Genomic DNA, 17,834 nt, shown 5'->3' on the forward strand with positions numbered 1-17,834 from the left:
GATTGGATTTTGACATTAAGTTGAAAAAGAAAGAAAGAAAGCTTATTGATGTTTAACGTCTTTTTTTCTTCTTGTTATTATATGTAACTCTCATATGTTACAACGGCTAAATTAAATGTCCTTATTCATCTTCGTTCTTTAACTCATTTCTTTCTTGTTATTCCGATTGCTCCTTTAATACCCTTGTTTGTGTGTTGGGTGTGCTGTCTAATCACTTTGAATTGCACGATTTGTAGGTCCTCAACTGTGAGTGTGAGTTTGTAAAGGAGTGATACATTGATTCGAGTGTTGAGTGCTAAATACAAGTGAGCTACATTAACGAGTGAACACACGTGCTTTAACATTACTGATGCACGATTGAAAGAAGCACAACAAGAAACCATGGAAAGACTGATTCGAGGAATAGAGAAGTTTACAGATCAAATAGGAAGATTAGAGATTCAAAATGAAGCTCGAGAGAGAATTCCACCACCAGCACAACATGTAGATCAATATGAGGGAGACAGTTCTAATCAAGAAGAGGATGATCCACATGCAGTTGGTTGTGCCTTGGATGCGAGTGAGAGGTTGTGGGAGAAGGTATCATAATTTTCAACAACGAGTTTCTTATGAAGATAGAATTTAACGTAATGTGTGGAGCATCATATTAAAACTTCCAAAGTTTTATGAAAAAACCGATCCAGATGAGTAGCTTGAATGAGAGAAAATGGTGGAGTCGGTATTCAATTGTCATAATTTTAGTGATAAAAAGAAGTTAATGTTATGCATCGCTCAATTCAAACAATATGCTCAAATTTGGTTCGGTAAATTGACGTCAAGTAGGAGAAGAAATCTAGACGCACCAATTAATTCATGGTACGAGTTCAAAGAGGCCATGAGGAAGCGTTTTGTTCCACAATATTTTCAACGGGACATGACGCAAAAGCTTCAAGCATTGAAACAAGGAAGCAAGTCTGTGGAGGATTATTACAAGGAGATGGATACATCGATGGATCAACTTGATCTTAATGAGGACATGGAAGCTCTCATGACACAATTTCTTAATGGGTTAAACACGGAGATTACAAACGAGACTAATCTACAGTCTTATATGATATTGAGGGTAGGACACTGTAGTAGAGATTACCGTAATGCAAGATTTATCGAGGGTATGACACTGGGGAGGACTTGACAATTTGATTGTCGGGTTATGTATGATGGGTATGTAAATCGATACTATTTTATTCACAATGGTATAAAAAATACTCTTATTTCATTGTCACAAAAGATGGGAATATCACATTTTCGGAGTGAAAAGAACAGAGTTTCTATTTTTTGATTTGTTGAGAGCTAAATTTTTATTCTGGAAATTCTTATGTTTAGAACATGCATGCTAGAGTCATTCAAGTCGTATTGATCAAACTTCTTGTGGAGTGATTTGAATCACGAGTTCAGAAACAAATTTTCTTTATTCTTGATCTTGATCAAGAACGTAATCCATTCCAAAACTTTCTCTTGGCTTGATTCCACCCTCATATTGAAGTAACCATCAAACATGACATTCCTATCAAATCGTCGAGGTCGGTCAAGTAACATATCTCGAGCAAGCATGGTAACAACACATCACAAAAATTTCAGCTTTATATTTTTCATCACCGTCTTCATCAATGCATGCTCTATTCATAAAGGTCAAGTAACATATCTCGAGCAAGCACGGTTACAACGCAGCACTTATATTCTTAATTTTCATAATAATCTTAAAAACATAGTAGAGTTAGACTTGGTTGTAACCCTATTTTCGAGTTGATTGGGTTAACCCAACAAAAAATGTCCGCACGTAAATTGACCTAAATTTTCAGTTTTTCAAAAAATAACCCAACCCAAACCGAGAAAAAAAAAATCTAACCCAATCTAACCTTTCAGTTTGGTTTGGGTAGTCCAAGTTAATGGTCGAGCCATGTAAACACCGATCAAAAATAAAAAATAATAATAACTATTTTATTGTGATATCATGCCTTGATAAATATAAAATTAATATATTTTTATATCACATTATTCCAAATAATAAAAATATGTCCAATTTTGGCTTACATAAAACATCCAAAATCTTAATGGTACAGATTAAAATAATATTTTTCCAACTTCAATTAGATTAAAAATAATCAAAATTCCAAAGAAAATATAAAAATAGACTAAAATATTTATTTCAAATTTTAAATAATTATTCTTAAATTTATTAATTTTGTAACATCAAATCTTCTAAAATAATATAACCTAAGGTTTTTATAACGCGTTAATTATTTTTATTTAAATATAAATAAAAAATGGCATGTTATGTGTCATTGACAACAAATAATTAACAATATTTAAGACGGGAAATAAAAATACAACTAAAGGTGATAAGAATTCGTGTTACATATAATTAAAATTTAAATGATTATACGTTGTCAAAATGATAACCAAAATTTTCCTATTAAATCATTTTAATATCATTACTAAAAAAAGCCTCAATTTAATTAGGCGGTCATTTCATGAAATTACCTTAGTATATAATTTATGCACCCTTTTATTTATATATATATATATATATATATATATATAATAATTATATACTACATAAAACACATAAATTTACATTTTTGTTTTTAATAAAAATAAAATTTTAGTTTGCAAAATCTTTTAATATATATTTTTGAAAAATTAGTTATTTTTAAGAATGGTTGGAGAATAAAAAATAAAAAAATAATTATAAAATTATTATAAATATATTTATATATATATAATTGTACTGTAACCAAAATGTATATTTTAAAATTAACAATAAATTCGAGTTAGTTCCATTCAACCAAATATAATCGTAGAAAAACCAAACTAAGTTATAAATTTTTAAGTTACTTGAACCTATTCTAACTCAAATCGTACGGATTGGGTTGGGTTGGGTTGGGTTAGTCGAATTTTCTGGGTCATCGGATTTTTGAACCCCTAGTTTTAACTTTCCATAAATCTTTCGAAAATTACTCCGAAATAATAATTTACGAGGATTTCGTATGAAAATTGAGACCTGAAATGAGTGTAACGATGACCCAAAACTGTGTTATGATGTTCGAATCTCAATTTCTATTTCAGGTCACTGTCACATCATTTCAAATCTCAATTTTTTTCGTTCTCGATAAATTTCTACTTCAAAGTTAGTACTAATTCATTTAGTCGTGTAACCTTGAAAATAATATATTTTAAACGTTTATATATATATATATATATATATATATATATATGGTTTAGGAGCCTTAATTGAGTATAAGTAGCAACACAAAAGCAAAGGCCATTGTCTCAATTTTTGGTGCAATGACAAGAAAGAAGGTGAAGCTGACATACATAACAAATGATGCAGCAAGAAAAGCCACATTCAAGAAGAGGAAGAAGGGCTTAATGAAGAAGCTCACCGAGCTCACCACACTCTGCGGGATCGAGGCGTGCGCCATAATTTTCAGTCCCTTCAATTCTCAACCCGATCTCTGGCCCTCTGTTGTCGGGCTCGAGAGGGTTCTCGCTAAGTTCAAAAGTCTATCGGAGATGGAACAATGCAATAAGATGGTGAACCAAGAGACCTTCCTTCGTGACCGCATAGCTAAAGCGACTGACCAACTCAAGAAGTTGCAAAGGGAGAATCGCGAGAAGGAGATCACAAGACTCATGTTTGAAAGCCTCGTGGCTGGAGCGACTCCGCCACGAGATCTCAATATCATTGATTTGTATGATCTTGTGTGGTTGGTTGATGAGACAATGACTGATGTTTGTAAGAGGATTGAGTTGCTTACGACAACTATGACCGAACCGCCAGTCGTGTCGGCGATCGAGCCGTCGTGGTTCATGGAGATGATGAGTCATGGAGCCTATGATGATCAAATGGGATTCAAGATTTGGGATGATGTGATTCAACTTCCAAATGATGATAACCATGGTGCATTTTGGTCCAACAATGGCTCTCCTTGAAAAGGAATTGTGTTGGGGTTGGTCTTTAAATTTTTAAGCTTAGATTCTCATCTCTCTTCGTCAATAATAATTGATCGGGTGTTAATTAGGTTGTACGGGTTTATGTTCTTACATTTTTTGTAACGACCCTAGATTTCTACCCACCTGAGTTGCTACGATCATCATAGCGTGATCATTTCTTTGCGCAAATAAACGTTTGAACTTCTTCATAAGACATAAAGTTCATCTTAAAACACTATTACGTACCTACGTGTTCGAACATTTAAATAAAAAATATCATATTTTAACGTAAGTATAAGAAAATAAATACAACTACCATATGCATGTGTCATGGTCTCTAGTTGCGATGTCGTCGTCAACGATACAACAAGGATGTCTTGCTTTTACCTGAAATAAAAGTAGCATGTGGTTTGAGTATTTTTCGAAATACTCAGTAAGTGACCGCACTATTCGGGTTAGATGCAAACACATACAATCATGAGTGGGACCTATCATATCAGTCTATATTCGTTAGGCAGCTGTTCTAATGGGCTAATTAGATGTGTATTTATTAATCTACACACGGTCCACACGTGCGAGTATGGACCCACCAGTCGATTCGCACACCTCCTAGGCCACTTTCTTGTCGGGCGAGCATTCTTTAGTAGTTGTTGATGTTGGACACCCGTTAGAAATAACGACCGTTGTAGCAGCATTATGATAAACATAATAATCGTGTCCGTACTATATTTTATCTTCACGTATCATACCTCGATTATATCATAAAACGCATCATATCATAACATATACCATATCATTCACATATCGTACCATCCACATATCATATCATATCATATCATAACATATATTTTATCATTCTCATATCATATCTCAAATATATCATAAAACGCATCGTATCATAACAGTTATCATAACATTCACATATCATAGTCATATCGTTTCATAAATATTTCACACACTCCAGCATATGACACAACATCCATTTTAACTGAACTGATAGTAAGACTACTTACTTGAATGACCTTAGCCGAATTTCTATGTAACTCCAAATTAGCTTGCTTTCGTCCCTCGAATTTGTTCCCACTTATGTCAAAGCGCTTCACCCTATTAAAAACGTTCACCTAATTCCTTCAATAATTCTAATTACTAAATTTTGTTAAGTATTCAATAAATTCTTAATCTTTCAATTTCGATTTAATGTTTCTTTGTATATAAATATGTCTAACAACATATCATGTATTACATACTATGATTTCATAATATATTTGAGAATTACTTTATAAATAAAAATATATTTTTTGTTATAATATTTATCCACCAAGAACCGACCATTTAATACCCGTAAGATCTTCCATTTTCTTTATCTGTGTTTTCATTCTATTCGTTATTTACTAGAACAATTAAATTTTTTTTGGTCTTTAATTTTCTAACCCGCCTAAATTGAATTGTAACAAAATTGATGAAAATAATATCTCTACTACATGCATGACATGACTATCGTATGGAGAAAATTGTTCAAAACATTTTATGTTTAAAAATTGTCATGAATTAAAAAAAACAACAAACTGTCTGGTGTGACCTCGACGCCGAGCAACTTGAGAAGTAGTAGACGGAGAATCGTGAGAAGGAGATCGTTAGACTCATGTTTCAAAGCCTTGTCGTGGGAGTGACTATGCCACAAGATCTTAATGTCATTGATTTGGACAACTAATAATATTTATGTAACAGCCTTAGCTGGCCCACTGCTAACAGATATTGTCTCCTTTTCGAGCTTCCTCTCAAGGTTTTTAAAACGTGTCTACTAAGTTTTCACATTCTTATAAAGAATGTTTCGTTCTCCTCACCAACCGATGTGGGACCTTACAATTCCACCCCTCTTCGGAGCCCAGCATCCTTATTGGCACACCGCCTCATATCCACCCCTCTTTAGAGTTCAGCCTCCTCGCTGGCATATCGCCTAATGTCTGGCTCTAATATTATTTGTAACGGTCCAAGCCCACCAAATATTGTCCTATTTGGGTTTTCCCTTTCAGGCTTCCCCCAAAGTTTTTAAAACGCGAAAGAGGTTTCCACACCCTTATAAATCAAGTTTCGTTCTCCCCCAACCTATGTGAGATCTCACAATTTAATCCTCTAAGATTAAGTTTAAGATAATCAAGATATGTTAGCTCTATGATTAGACTTTAAGCTTGATTTTTTGAACCTATGAGTGATCAGCAACAATGAGATTAGAAGCACCAAGTTCAACGATTAATAAATTTAGTCTTGGAATGTATATGGACAAGGTTTGATGAATTAATTGATGCATGAATAACATGTAACCTAAGGCCTATTTAGGTGTGATTATTAACTTATACTTCCTATTTGTTAATATGATCACTTTTATGTCATCGAGATACCATGATGTAGATGAGCACGAATAAAATACCTTGAAAATTTACATACGCCTCATAAGAAATTTATATCATTGTAAGTATAGAAGTATAATGTGGATCATCTCATTGAACCATGATTCTTAAAGCGGACCCTAATGCATGTCATATATCACTCGAGTACAAATTACTCCTCTAGCATGTTACATACAAACTCGTATACTATATTATTATAGGCACTTAGTTTTCAGCAGCGTGAGCATATGTCAGTCCATACTCAAGCCTAGGGGTACGTTAACAAGTACACGCCCTCATGTCAGTCCAAAATTTTATTCGAAACTGTGAGATTACTCAAAGAAGACCTTGATGAATGCTTTTATTCAAGAAAATCAGTCAATTCACAGCCAGCAAAAGCAATGGAAGGGTACCATATGCAAGCTGAACAGAGAAAATGATGCCAGGATCGAGTGCAACTTACAACAATTTCTTGGATACTCATATTGAGAGGCACAGCTCAAAGATCTGTCTGATAGTTCTCTGGCTTATACCACAATGAGAAATCAAGTCCTTTGCCTTTAAGTTTCTCTGTTGCAGAACCAATTTTCTCCAAAAGCTGCAATTCATAAGAACTTGAAACTAAGTTATCCTATAGATGTTCATAAGCAAGTACACATCCATTACTCCAACACATAGAAAGCATGAAGAAGAACTAGATAATATCAAAGCTATCATCTTAAATTTTTCTTATGACATTTATAGAAGAGAATAGGAGACCGAGTATAAATAGAAGCTTCGAAATGACTATCTCTAGTCGAAGATTTCGTGGTTTTCTTGAACCAAGTTTTTTAGGATATGTCCTTCCAAGAGGTTCAAAGGTTCGAATTTCCCATACTCTACGAGCAACCTATCAACATGGCATCTGTGTTTGAGTCATTTTCTCCTAATATGAATAAACAACTAAGTTTTTTGGTCTAATGACAATTTAAGATGAATGTTTGTATTAAAGAAGGATATACAATTTGTAGCTGTAACAATAGAAAACTTGAGTGATTGTGATAATCCCAATATCAGAGCTTGAAACAGAAGATAGGGTTGGAAACATTACCTTGTCATGTACGATACCATTAGAAACCAAAACAGATCTATCAAATACACTGAACTTTTCACCATCCATGCGAGTCACTGCTCCGCCTGCTTCTTCAACTATCTGCAAATAGAAACAGTTGGCTCAAGAATAAGATAAACGTCGTAGTCTAATTCCAGTTTCCACGAGTTTCTTCACTCGACTTCAATAAGAAAGAGTTTGAGAAGCTAATATCCAGTTCAAACATGGAAACAAAATGATATTAACCATTATAGTTCAAAACGAAACAAGAAGCAACGATTTATTATGAACAAATGACTGCATAGATCAAAGAAGATAACAAAAAACAGCAACCTGAAATTTCAAAACAAGGATTTCCCATCGATTGAAAATAATAATAATAAATAAAACTAGAGTCTGTTTTAACTTTTTTAAGTTCAACAATCGATAGAGGTAAGGATTTGAATCTCTGAGGTCAAGGTTACGTGTCTTAACCAGTTACGTTATATTTAGGTCGGTCAAAGTCTCTTACCATGTGAGATCCCATATTGGTTGGGGAGGAAAACGAAACATTCTTTATAAGGGTGTGGAAACTTCTCCCTAGTAGACGCGTTTTAAAAACCTTGAGGAGAAGCCCAAAGAGGACAATAACTGCCAGCGGTAGGCTTGGGCTGTTACATACCACGTTAACAAATTTTTAACCAAACTTTGTATTCCTCTATTTCCAATTCACAAGGCAGCTCAATCATTCCTACTAAAATAACGTTCGTTTACCTATTCATATGTTCAATTTAAAGTCCCAAAAGTACTGCATAATAAGAAAACCAGAGCAGTACCAAAACACCTGCAGCCATATCCCATGGCTTCAGGCGATACTCCCAATATGCTTCTACAATTCCTAGAGCTACATGGCTCATGTCGACTGCTGCCGCACCGAGCCTTCTCACTCCCTGCACAATGAAGAGTCGATACACAAAAATTAGTAATTAGGTAAATAGTTATATTTCCTAGTTAAACTTTTATGCCTGTATGTCTATAAGGAGACTGCAGGGAGGACCACTGTTCATCAATATAGCTAACCAGTAGAAGATAAAAAGAGTACCCTGCTGACATCTGTGAATTCTTTAAATAAATCCATATTTGTAGCCCATGGATCGTCATGTTCATATCCAAATCCGGTAACTAGAAGAGATCGTTCCACCTAATAAGTAGAAAATACTGTTAAGCCATCAAACAAAGCTATCCCCGGTATTAAAAATAATGAAACACTTTTCTGATGAACTTAAAAACAGAAGTTGTAGGTGTCATGAGTATCAAACTTTCTTTAGTTTCTGCAAATGTGCAAGTTCAATCAAATTTCATAAACATGGATGTCAAATAGTAAATCAAATGCTTGGAAGAAAACAAAATCGTTAACACAATATGTGAGTGTTACAATTTCCCTCAGCAGACAATATACTACTTTAGCATGATCTTCAAGGAAAACGTGTAGTAAGAAACTGCTAACGTGTGTGCTGTAATGGTACGGTCTTCTAAATGTATGACAGATTATTTTTGTTGGGAGAAGATAAGCATAAAAGTTTTGATATGAGTTCCCAAAAAAAAAAGTTCACTAACAAAGTAAACAAATATGTCCAATGCAATGGGACTTCGAGGACAATGAAAACGCCAATAAACGTGGTTGTTTCCAAATTGTTTCGACATGACAAACTCACCTGGCTAGTTTGACTCACGTGAATCTTTTGGCCATTACAGAATGCTCCCCCACCTAACATAACAAATGTCAATGAACTTACTAATAGTGCGTAAATCTAAAAAGAAACAAGCTCAACATAGTTTTAGACCCTAAAATTTACTCCCTTTCTAATTTGGTCTCTTAAATTTTAGAAGTTCTATTTTAGTCCTCAAGTTTGCAAATAATGCAATAGATTCCCACATTGTGACCTATAGATCACGAACTATTAAACAATAAAGGACGTGAAATAATAAAGAGCTTAGAGGGAATGGGTTCATTGAATCCTAGGAGTTACTAGGCAACCAAATGTAGTAATGCCTTGTGAGAATAGTCGAGATGCATGCAAAAATTCACAGATAAAAAGAACGTGAACTACTGAATATATGTAAAAGATAATCAACATCATTGTAAACCATGACTCTCGTTGTCTTGCATGGAAGGAGCCAAATGAAAGATTTTTCTTTTCTTATACCCAAATATATACTACTATTACATAGCGTCCAACCATGCAATCAATGAAAACTCATATAAGAATGCTATTAGGAAACAATTATGAACCCTATTGTGGAATTAAGGGTTTGTTAGTAATTAGTAAAGAAGTTTGGTGGGAGTGATTTGTTATAAATAGAGTGAGTGGGAAAGTATGAAACTAGGCAACTATTTAATGAATTTATCTCGAGCAAGAATACTCAAAGAGAGGGTTCGAGGCTTGACTTCCTTGGGAGTTTTTTTTTTTTTTTTTTTTCATCCTTCATCTTTCAATATATTTTAACTATCTAGGTTCTATCAAGCTCAAATCTAACCACCCCTGGAGAACTTTACTTGATGTTTTGACCCATCCATAGTCTATTAATCTAATCCTAGGGTGTAACGGCCCAGATCCACCGCTAGCAAATATTGTCCTCTTTGGGCTTTCCCTTTCGGGCTTTCCCTCAAGGCTTTAAAACGCGTCTGCTAGGGGAAGATTTTCACACCCTTATAAATGGTGGTTTGTTCTCCTCCCCAACCAATGTGGGACATCACAATCCACCCCCCTTCGGGGCCCAGCGTCCTCGTTGGCACTCTTTTCTTCCTCCAATCAATGTGGGACCGCCCCAAAATCCACCCCCCTTTGGGGCCCAACGTCCTTATTGGCACACCGCCTCGTGTCTACCCCCTTCGACAAACAGCAAGAAGGCTGGCACATTGTCTAGTGTCTGGCTCTAATACCATTTGTAACGGCCCAGATCCACCGCTAGCAGATATTGTCCTCTTTGAGCTTTCCCTTTCGGGCTTCCCCTCAAGACTTAAAACGCGTCTGCTAGGGGAAGGTTTCCACACCCTTATAAATGGTGGTTTGTTCTCCTCCCCAACCAATGTGGAACATCACATAGGGTCTTTCCCGACAAGTTTGTCTCGGACGAGATTTTGATCTTTTATTTGTTACATAACACTACAAATCATGTTATTCTTTTCCTTAGTTCCTTATTCAGATTTTAAGGATAAGGATTGAATTTGGATCTTATTATAACTTCAAGGACTAATATAGAACCATTTAAACTATAAGCATCAGATTAGAAATAGGGATGAACTTTAGGAATCAAAACTATATTTTAAACAAAAATTTATAAAGACTGTACCAGCAGTTGCAGTAAATATGCGAGTGTTCCAACACATAGGGCCTCCAACAAACTCTACCTGAAGAAGGACATTCATTATCAAAGCAACACCTTACAAAAATATAAGAAATATGGAAGGAAAAAATAACAAAAACAAAACAAGCATGTCCAAGTCAGCTGTCTTATCCAAATAATTCAGTAGATTCATCATTTTGAATACAAGAAAGAAAAAGATATTAATTTTCCAGGAAAATATGATGATTGATTACTGATCTCAAAGCTGATAATCTGTTTAGTGTGTTTTCTTTAGTTCTTCAATCGATTTTTGCCTCCATCTCTAGAAAGCATGATTTCCAGACAAGATAGGGTTCAAAGTTTCATGATTTTAGACCGGGTTATCCTATGGGAAGAAAAGCAAACTCAATATCTGTTTGAATAATCAATAACGCGACTTAATTTTACAGATCAAATTTTTTGTTCACTTTTCCATGAGTAGAGAACAGCTTGAGAAATGCAAATACAGATGTGATACCACGGCTGCAGCAGCAGGATTTCCCCGAAATAAGACTCCAACAGATACCGCAAAGGAAGGGTAGCCGTGTGCAAAATTTGTTGTTCCATCTGAACGAACATAAAAGAGCGAGTAAGCTCAGTATCTAATCATTATCAGAAGAAAATTAAAGGAAACATTATAAAGATGTACAGATTAATCTTGGAGGTAACAGACAGTTTATTGTGGAGATGTTAATTCATCTCCTAATACTGAAATGACAAAGTTGCAAATACATACCTAAAGGATCAATGCACCAAAGATAATCAGATGACGAGTCTCCTATGACTCCTCCCTCCTCTCCAAGGATAAGGTGGTCCTTAAAATTCTTTCTGACGACTTCTAGAATAGCAGCCTCGCTCGTTTTATCTGTTCTGCAAGTAAATCAGGAAACATGATGACAGAATGCTAATAAGAAACACTAAATTGTCACAAGGTTAGTGTGATATTTATATGTAAGCCAAAAACGAAAGATACGCAGCAATTAAGTACATCAATAGCTTTACGAACACGCATAGATTTCATTCCAATCATTCTATATGTTAACTTCTCATTTAGCTGAAAAAGAACATGTACATGTTTTACTCCATGTCTTTTTTATCCAAGAAAATCGCGAGCACGAGACTCCTCCATCAACAAACAATTTCATTTCATACCACAAAACGAAATCTATATTGCAATGTTATCGTTCGATATGACATCAAGCATAAAACTTATGGCGCAGTAGTTGAAAGTTCCACAGGGAATCCTTACTCGGTTACTAAGTCCGTCAGTCCTTTATATTCGATATTTCGAGGCTTATTAACAGCATCCATCACCACCTGGGAACATCAAGGGAAAGGTCTCAAAACTCACACAATGAAGCCAACAAGCAAATACTCTAATGACCCTTTTCTCAAAAGGTAGCAACCATGTTCATTAAGTTGTCCATAGTGGAGCAAACTTCAGAAGCTAGAATTCAGACAATGATATAGAAGAACTTTCAAATGACCCTAAACAACCACTTCTAATATCACTGCAACAAACACCCTATTGATCTGTGCTACAATTTATATTGATTATAACTTCAGAAACTACATTCCACACCATTTTGCATTGTTAAACTTCGGAGTGATCTGATAATCATGACTTATCACCATATTATACCACAGTTATTCAAAGCAAACAAAATAAAACAAACAAGAAATTCGAAAAGGGGTAAAGGAAGAAGAAAAAACTAGTGAACTAAAAGCATTTCAAGGGATAAAATATCATCATCGCATCACAAACCTCGGCACCAGTCTTGGCAGCATTCTCAACGACTTGAATTAGCTGGACAGGTGGAATGGGTCCAATAGATTTGGCACCCACTTTTGGGTACTGCTTGCGGTAAGAAATTTCAGACAAAGCAGCCCTGGTTTTCGCCAATTTGGTGTGCAATGATCCAATTAGCGGAAATCCACGATTGTAATCTCTCCTGGCGTTAAAAAGAACACCGACGCATGGATTGAGAGAGGAAATTGATCTGGAAATCGGAGAAGATGGGCAGTGGATGTTCGTCGAGAAGGAAATGGAGAGGGCCATCTTTTCAAGTGTAAAATGAGAGAGAATTCACTTGTAGGCTTGCTACCAGCGGTTTCGAAAATGGGAGGTTGTTCTTAATGTTGCCACAAATTGAAGATTTTGATTCTTACCGTCAGGAAATACCGATTGGGGAATCATCTGTTCTTCCTCTTTGGAGTGTTCCGGCTTGTGTTCTCCGTGTTGTGCCGCATTTGGTATTTTTAATCTTCCACTCTGTCAAAGTCCGTTTTGATTTGATTTTGCCACTCCAATTTTATCTTACGAGGTTCGTGGATTGTTGTTGTATTCGTGTGTGGTTATGAATCATGACGTGCATATGATTGATGATCACATTCGCTACTAATGGATGAATGGATCAATGACGATTGCGAACAATCAAAATATAAACGGCTAGTGTGTGAACGAAATTTTGTAATAGTCTAAGCTCACCGCTAGTCGATATTGTCTGCTTTGACCTGTTACATATTGTCATTAGCCTTACAGCTTTATAACACGTCTGTTGCATACTTATAAGGAATGTTTTTGTTGCGGATAAGTTTCTGCGTACTTATAAGTAGTGTTTTGTTTCTCTTTCCAACAGTAACGTTGTTTTGTTTCTCTTTCCAACTTTCTAACTGATATAGGATCTCACAAATGGTATAAGAGTCAAAAGGGGAACGAAACATTTCTTTTTATGATGTGATTTTCCTAGCAGACATGTTTTAAAATCGTGAGGCTCGGTTTTCCTAGCAGACATGTTTTAAAATCGTGAGGCTCGGTTTTCCTAGCAGACATGTTTTAAAACCGTGAGGCTCACGACAATACGTAACAAGGCAAAGTAGACAATATCTGCTAACAGTGGACTTGAACTGTTATAATGTCGATAGTTTATATAATTGAAGAAGTAAAAAAAAAAATAATCAAAATTTGCGCACTTATCCTACGACATTCACAATTTTAGGGTTTAGGGTGAGCTAGATATTGTTTACTGACAATGCAAGTATGATCAAACCACCGTCGTCTAAGTAAATTTAATGACTTCGATTTAGACCAACATGTAAGTAGACTTACTGCCAAAACATTTACGAACTAGGTTAGATGAATTAAATGAAGCATGAACTCTTTTAAATGGAAAGCACCTGAAATTAATTTGAGTCAAATAATTAGTTATAAAAAATTTACTAATTACTTAGCTAAAGAATAATAGAATGGATTAAAAAATCTTATTTCGACCCATATTATATTTTCAGCACCTTAAATAAAACCTCTAATCAAATGACCCCGAAAAAACGAATTTGACAAGTGCAAACTCTATCGTTTCTATAAAAGACTTCCTTTCCGCTGTGGCAAAGTCCTTACTCACACCATTTTATAAAATAAATAATTTAACGAAGAATTTGAGGGGATGTTTAGTGTCACGATCATACTTGTCCAAGACATGTTGCCTATGGCCGCATGGCGGATATCCTGGTCTTGCTTGTCCGAGCGGTTGACAAAGACGTCAACCAAGATCGTGACGCCTAGGCTAACAAAACAGATTGGTTGGTGTATGTTAAGGAATCGAGACTAAATTTATATAAACCATTACACAATCAGCTAACATAAACTCAAATTCCATAATGGCAGAGAAAGCAAACAGTAAACCAAATCTTTCTAAAATGAGTGTCAACTGGTGAAGAACAAATCAAACCAAGATGGCAGTGTGGGTTTAGAGGTTTCTGAAGCACAAACTTGGTTTGCCTCGACTAACTTGGCATTGGCATGTCAAAATTTATGATTACAGATAACCCAGAACAGCAGAGACAATAAGATAAGAGATTTACTTACCTTTGGAAAGACTTGTAGAGCACAACAGTTACATACTTGGTTAGAAACCGATGTGTCGTACCGAGTGCAACAATCGATGGACCGCTCTTCCCTCTCTGCATGTAAAGATGATTCAATACTACATGTTGTGGCCTTGACAGACAGGGTGGAATCTCCATGTATGATGATGGCGAATCGAGCAGTGTCTTCTGTAGGTGTGGGGGAACCAATGGCGGTTCTTTTGCGTAGTCATCAGACCCGAGTAGTAAATTGTCATAGCTCGAGTCTGGTGACTGAGGAGGCTCGAAGCTAGAGATGCTTTCGATATCTTCGGGCACGTTGTCCTGCATAATTGATGAACTAATGATGTAAGGTCTATCGAGGGCCGTGGGGAAACCAATAGAAAAACCATGAGAGCTTATGTTCAAAGTGGACCATATCATACCATTATGGAGAGTCGTGATTTCTAACAGAGAATAGTAACACCAACACCAATAATGAAGAACAAGCGGAATATAAAAGGAAAAAAAGCAATTGACATACAACGATAGATTGTCTATGTCGATGGACTATTGATTGTTAGTTAGACAAACCAAGTTTCGGGTCTCATAGGGAAAAAGCATTGAAGTAGCCTAAAATATTAATGGTTGTTTACGAGACAACACGAGTTCATCTCCAAGTCAATTAACTCTACCCTTTTCCTTGCATATCCTACGTTATCAGTTACCTGCAAGTCCAAAACATTGTACGCGTTGCCAACATCATCTTGGCCCCAAGGCAACTCCGGCGAATACCTCCATTGTCCGTCCACGAGAAACCTATATTGATAAACCCCAGCAGGAAGCACTTTCATTATAGTGAAGTCTCTCCCTGATCTCTGCAAGGGCGTTCTGGTTAATGAGGTACAACTAGTATCAGATATTTCGGCAGCAGTTCAGAAACGATAATCGTGGAATGGTACAAAAAGAGAAGAAAACCTTGTTCTCCATAGATCCCATGATCCCTCAATAGCTACTTCCTTTCCTCCATAAGTCCATGTAATCATGGTTGGAATGCTTTGTTCGCACGTTTCTTCATAACCCAAGGAACCTTGCATCATTTGGGATTGGCTAATTACGAGCATCTCATCTGGTTTTCGTAGAGGAGTGAGCGGAACCTGAGGATAAAAATGTAAAAGAAACATCAAGGAACTAATAAAAGATGATAGTAAACAACCTATCCAACTGAGAGTAACATGAATTTGTTAAAGTTTTACAAGTTTGAAGTAACTTTATATCTCTTTGAAATTGAACATTTTCTTGTCAGCTCTAAGCTGAACCAGCAGCTAGATACACCCAATGTATATATATTGAAGGGGAAAAAAATGAATGAACCCCATTATATAAAGTTTAAGCTAAAGCAACTGCCTTAAACCAACTTCTCGAATAAAAAAAAAAGTAGGCGAAGTCTTCAACTAACGGTTAGAAATCACAAACCTCCATAATGGTACGATATTGTCCGCTTGGAACATAAGCTCTCATGGTTTTGCTTTTGATTTCCCAAAAGGCCTCATACCAATAGAGATAGTGTTCCTTACTTATAAACCCATGATCAACCCCTTAATTAGCCAACGTGGGACTCCCTCCACAATGGTACGATATTGTCCACTTTGACTATAAGCTCTCATGGTTTTGATTTTGATTTCCCAAAAGGTCTCGTACCAATGGAGATAGTGTTTCCTTACTTATAAATCCATGATTAACCCCTTAATTAGTCGAGGTGGAACTCTCTCCCAACCATCCTCGACATTAACCCTCATAATCTCAAACTTCTCCCACTTCTTTTCAGCCAACAACAAATCTCTGTATCAAACTTGAAGATCAAAACTAACATTTATCCATTGTCATACAAGTTATATCTACAAGAGGTAATATCAATCTCCAAATGAAATTCAAAATCCAAGTAATACATTAATTCAAATTCATCACATTGCTAGTAAGCATAGGCAATTAGCTACAAGAAACTAAAAGGAACTTCTCAAGATAAAGAGAGAGAGAGGGCTTACTTGAGGAGTGAAAATCAATGGCGATCGAGTGGCCGTGGGGCTTTGTGGAGGGGACTGGCCGCCCAACAACTTTTGACAAACACCTTGCGGGCGGTATAGAATATGAGCCCCATCAGCCACGGCGACGCCCTCATGCACAATTAAACCCTCTTCTTCTACTTCTTCTTCATTTTCATCATCATCTTCTTCGTCTACATACTCTCTCCCATTCACGTTACCCATTGATTAATCGGTACAAATACAACCCAAAACCCTTAAAGAACTAAGAACAAGAAAACAAAACACAAAACCCACTTCCAGAGCCTCAAAATCAGATTAGAGAAAGGGAAATCAAAAATCATAGACGACAAAAAGAAACCCCAGAAATCGATATCGAAGGAGAATCGCTAAACCCCCTTATCTTCAACAAAATTCTCCGATGACTTGGGGAAGAATCAGAGGCGGCTCAAGGGAGCAGCGTTGGGAGAAGAAATTGGGGATTGTCGTCCTCACATGATCAATGAAATGGAGCGGCGTTGGAATTGATTGAATGGAGGAAGGAGGCCATTGATGGGGTCTCTACACCAACTCCACCATCACTGAATGAGTATTCCGTTTCTGGGGAGATGGCTGTAATCTTGAGGCTTCAGGGTTCACCCCACACGAGTGCTAAAGCGAGAATTAAGGCAGAGAAAAGGAGAAGAAAGTGAGATTGTTCTTGTTTTCTTGCCCATTTTATCGCCCTCCACTTCAAGCAAGATCATCATTGAAGTTGGGACTGATTAGAAAAAAAGCTCTTCCACCTACTCACTAGTTCTTTATTAATAAAATTTACTTTTTTTTTTTTTTTTTTTTTACCTCTAATCAATGATAAAATAATTTCCTAAAAAAAATTTAAGTATTTATTATTTAACCTATCATCCATTAAAAAAAATTTAAGATTATATTTAAATAATTTATAGTCTATAAATTAGGCTTTTTTTTTTTTAATGATTACCAATAATTTAATTTAAATTATATATATATATATATATATATATATATATATATATATATATATTTATTTATTTATTTATATATATATATATTTATTTATTTATTTATTTATATAAGATTTAATCTAGAAATATATTGGCTAAATTAATAAAATAA

At 35.7% G+C, this 17,834-nt stretch overlaps 2 protein-coding genes and 1 pseudogene across 2 annotated transcripts; 1 reads left to right on the forward strand and 2 right to left on the reverse strand.

Annotated features, from left to right (window-relative positions):
- The first annotated feature begins 3,324 nt into the window (after positions 1 to 3,324).
- Positions 3,325 to 3,972, forward strand: LOC111783539 (agamous-like MADS-box protein AGL80 pseudogene; annotated as a pseudogene).
- Positions 3,973 to 6,691: 2,719 nt separating this feature from the next.
- IMPL1 (myo-inositol monophosphatase like 1) lies at positions 6,692 to 13,100 on the reverse strand. The gene is made up of 10 exons (XM_023664347.2): positions 12,581 to 13,100; positions 12,065 to 12,132; positions 11,552 to 11,685; positions 11,294 to 11,382; positions 10,783 to 10,840; positions 9,144 to 9,196; positions 8,531 to 8,629; positions 8,265 to 8,378; positions 7,450 to 7,551; positions 6,692 to 6,957 (listed from the first exon to the last, which is right to left on the reverse strand). Exons 1-10 carry the CDS (start codon positions 12,872 to 12,874, stop codon positions 6,859 to 6,861), a joined length of 1,110 nt encoding a protein of 369 aa, XP_023520115.2. The 5' UTR covers positions 12,875 to 13,100; the 3' UTR covers positions 6,692 to 6,858.
- A 1,350-nt stretch (positions 13,101 to 14,450) lies between these two features.
- LOC111783337 (SNF1-related protein kinase regulatory subunit beta-2) lies at positions 14,451 to 17,462 on the reverse strand. The gene is made up of 4 exons (XM_023664264.2): positions 16,704 to 17,462; positions 15,637 to 15,815; positions 15,387 to 15,549; positions 14,451 to 15,003 (listed from the first exon to the last, which is right to left on the reverse strand). Exons 1-4 carry the CDS (start codon positions 16,923 to 16,925, stop codon positions 14,677 to 14,679), a joined length of 891 nt encoding a protein of 296 aa, XP_023520032.1. The 5' UTR covers positions 16,926 to 17,462; the 3' UTR covers positions 14,451 to 14,676.
- Between the last annotated feature and the right edge of the window lie 372 nt (positions 17,463 to 17,834).

The sequence above is a fragment of the Cucurbita pepo genome, chromosome 20 (assembly GCF_057944985.1).
Source record: "Cucurbita pepo subsp. pepo isolate OVF chromosome 20, ASM5794498v1, whole genome shotgun sequence".
Taxonomy (NCBI): Eukaryota; Viridiplantae; Streptophyta; class Magnoliopsida; order Cucurbitales; family Cucurbitaceae; genus Cucurbita; species Cucurbita pepo.

What these genes read in the sequence shown, in the direction of transcription:
- LOC111783337 (XM_023664264.2), bottom strand. Translation starts at nt 16,925, where the DNA reads ATGGGTAACGTGAATGGGAGAGAGTATGTAGACGAAGAAGATGATGAT. An exon ending in TGGGATCTATGGAGAACAAG is followed by an intron (nt 15,550 to 15,636) that starts GTTTTCTTCTCT and finishes CTCATTAACCAG; the next exon opens with AACGCCCTTGCAGAGATCAG. An exon ending in ACAATGTTTTGGACTTGCAG is followed by an intron (nt 15,004 to 15,386) that starts GTAACTGATAAC and finishes TCAATTATGCAG; the next exon opens with GACAACGTGCCCGAAGATAT.
- IMPL1 (XM_023664347.2), bottom strand. Translation starts at nt 12,874, where the DNA reads ATGGCCCTCTCCATTTCCTTCTCGACGAACATCCACTGCCCATCTTCT. An exon ending in CATATTTACTGCAACTGCTG is followed by an intron (nt 9,197 to 10,782) that starts GTACAGTCTTTA and finishes TTGTTATGTTAG; the next exon opens with GTGGGGGAGCATTCTGTAAT. An exon ending in ACGTGAGTCAAACTAGCCAG is followed by an intron (nt 8,630 to 9,143) that starts GTGAGTTTGTCA and finishes TCTACTTATTAG; the next exon opens with GTGGAACGATCTCTTCTAGT.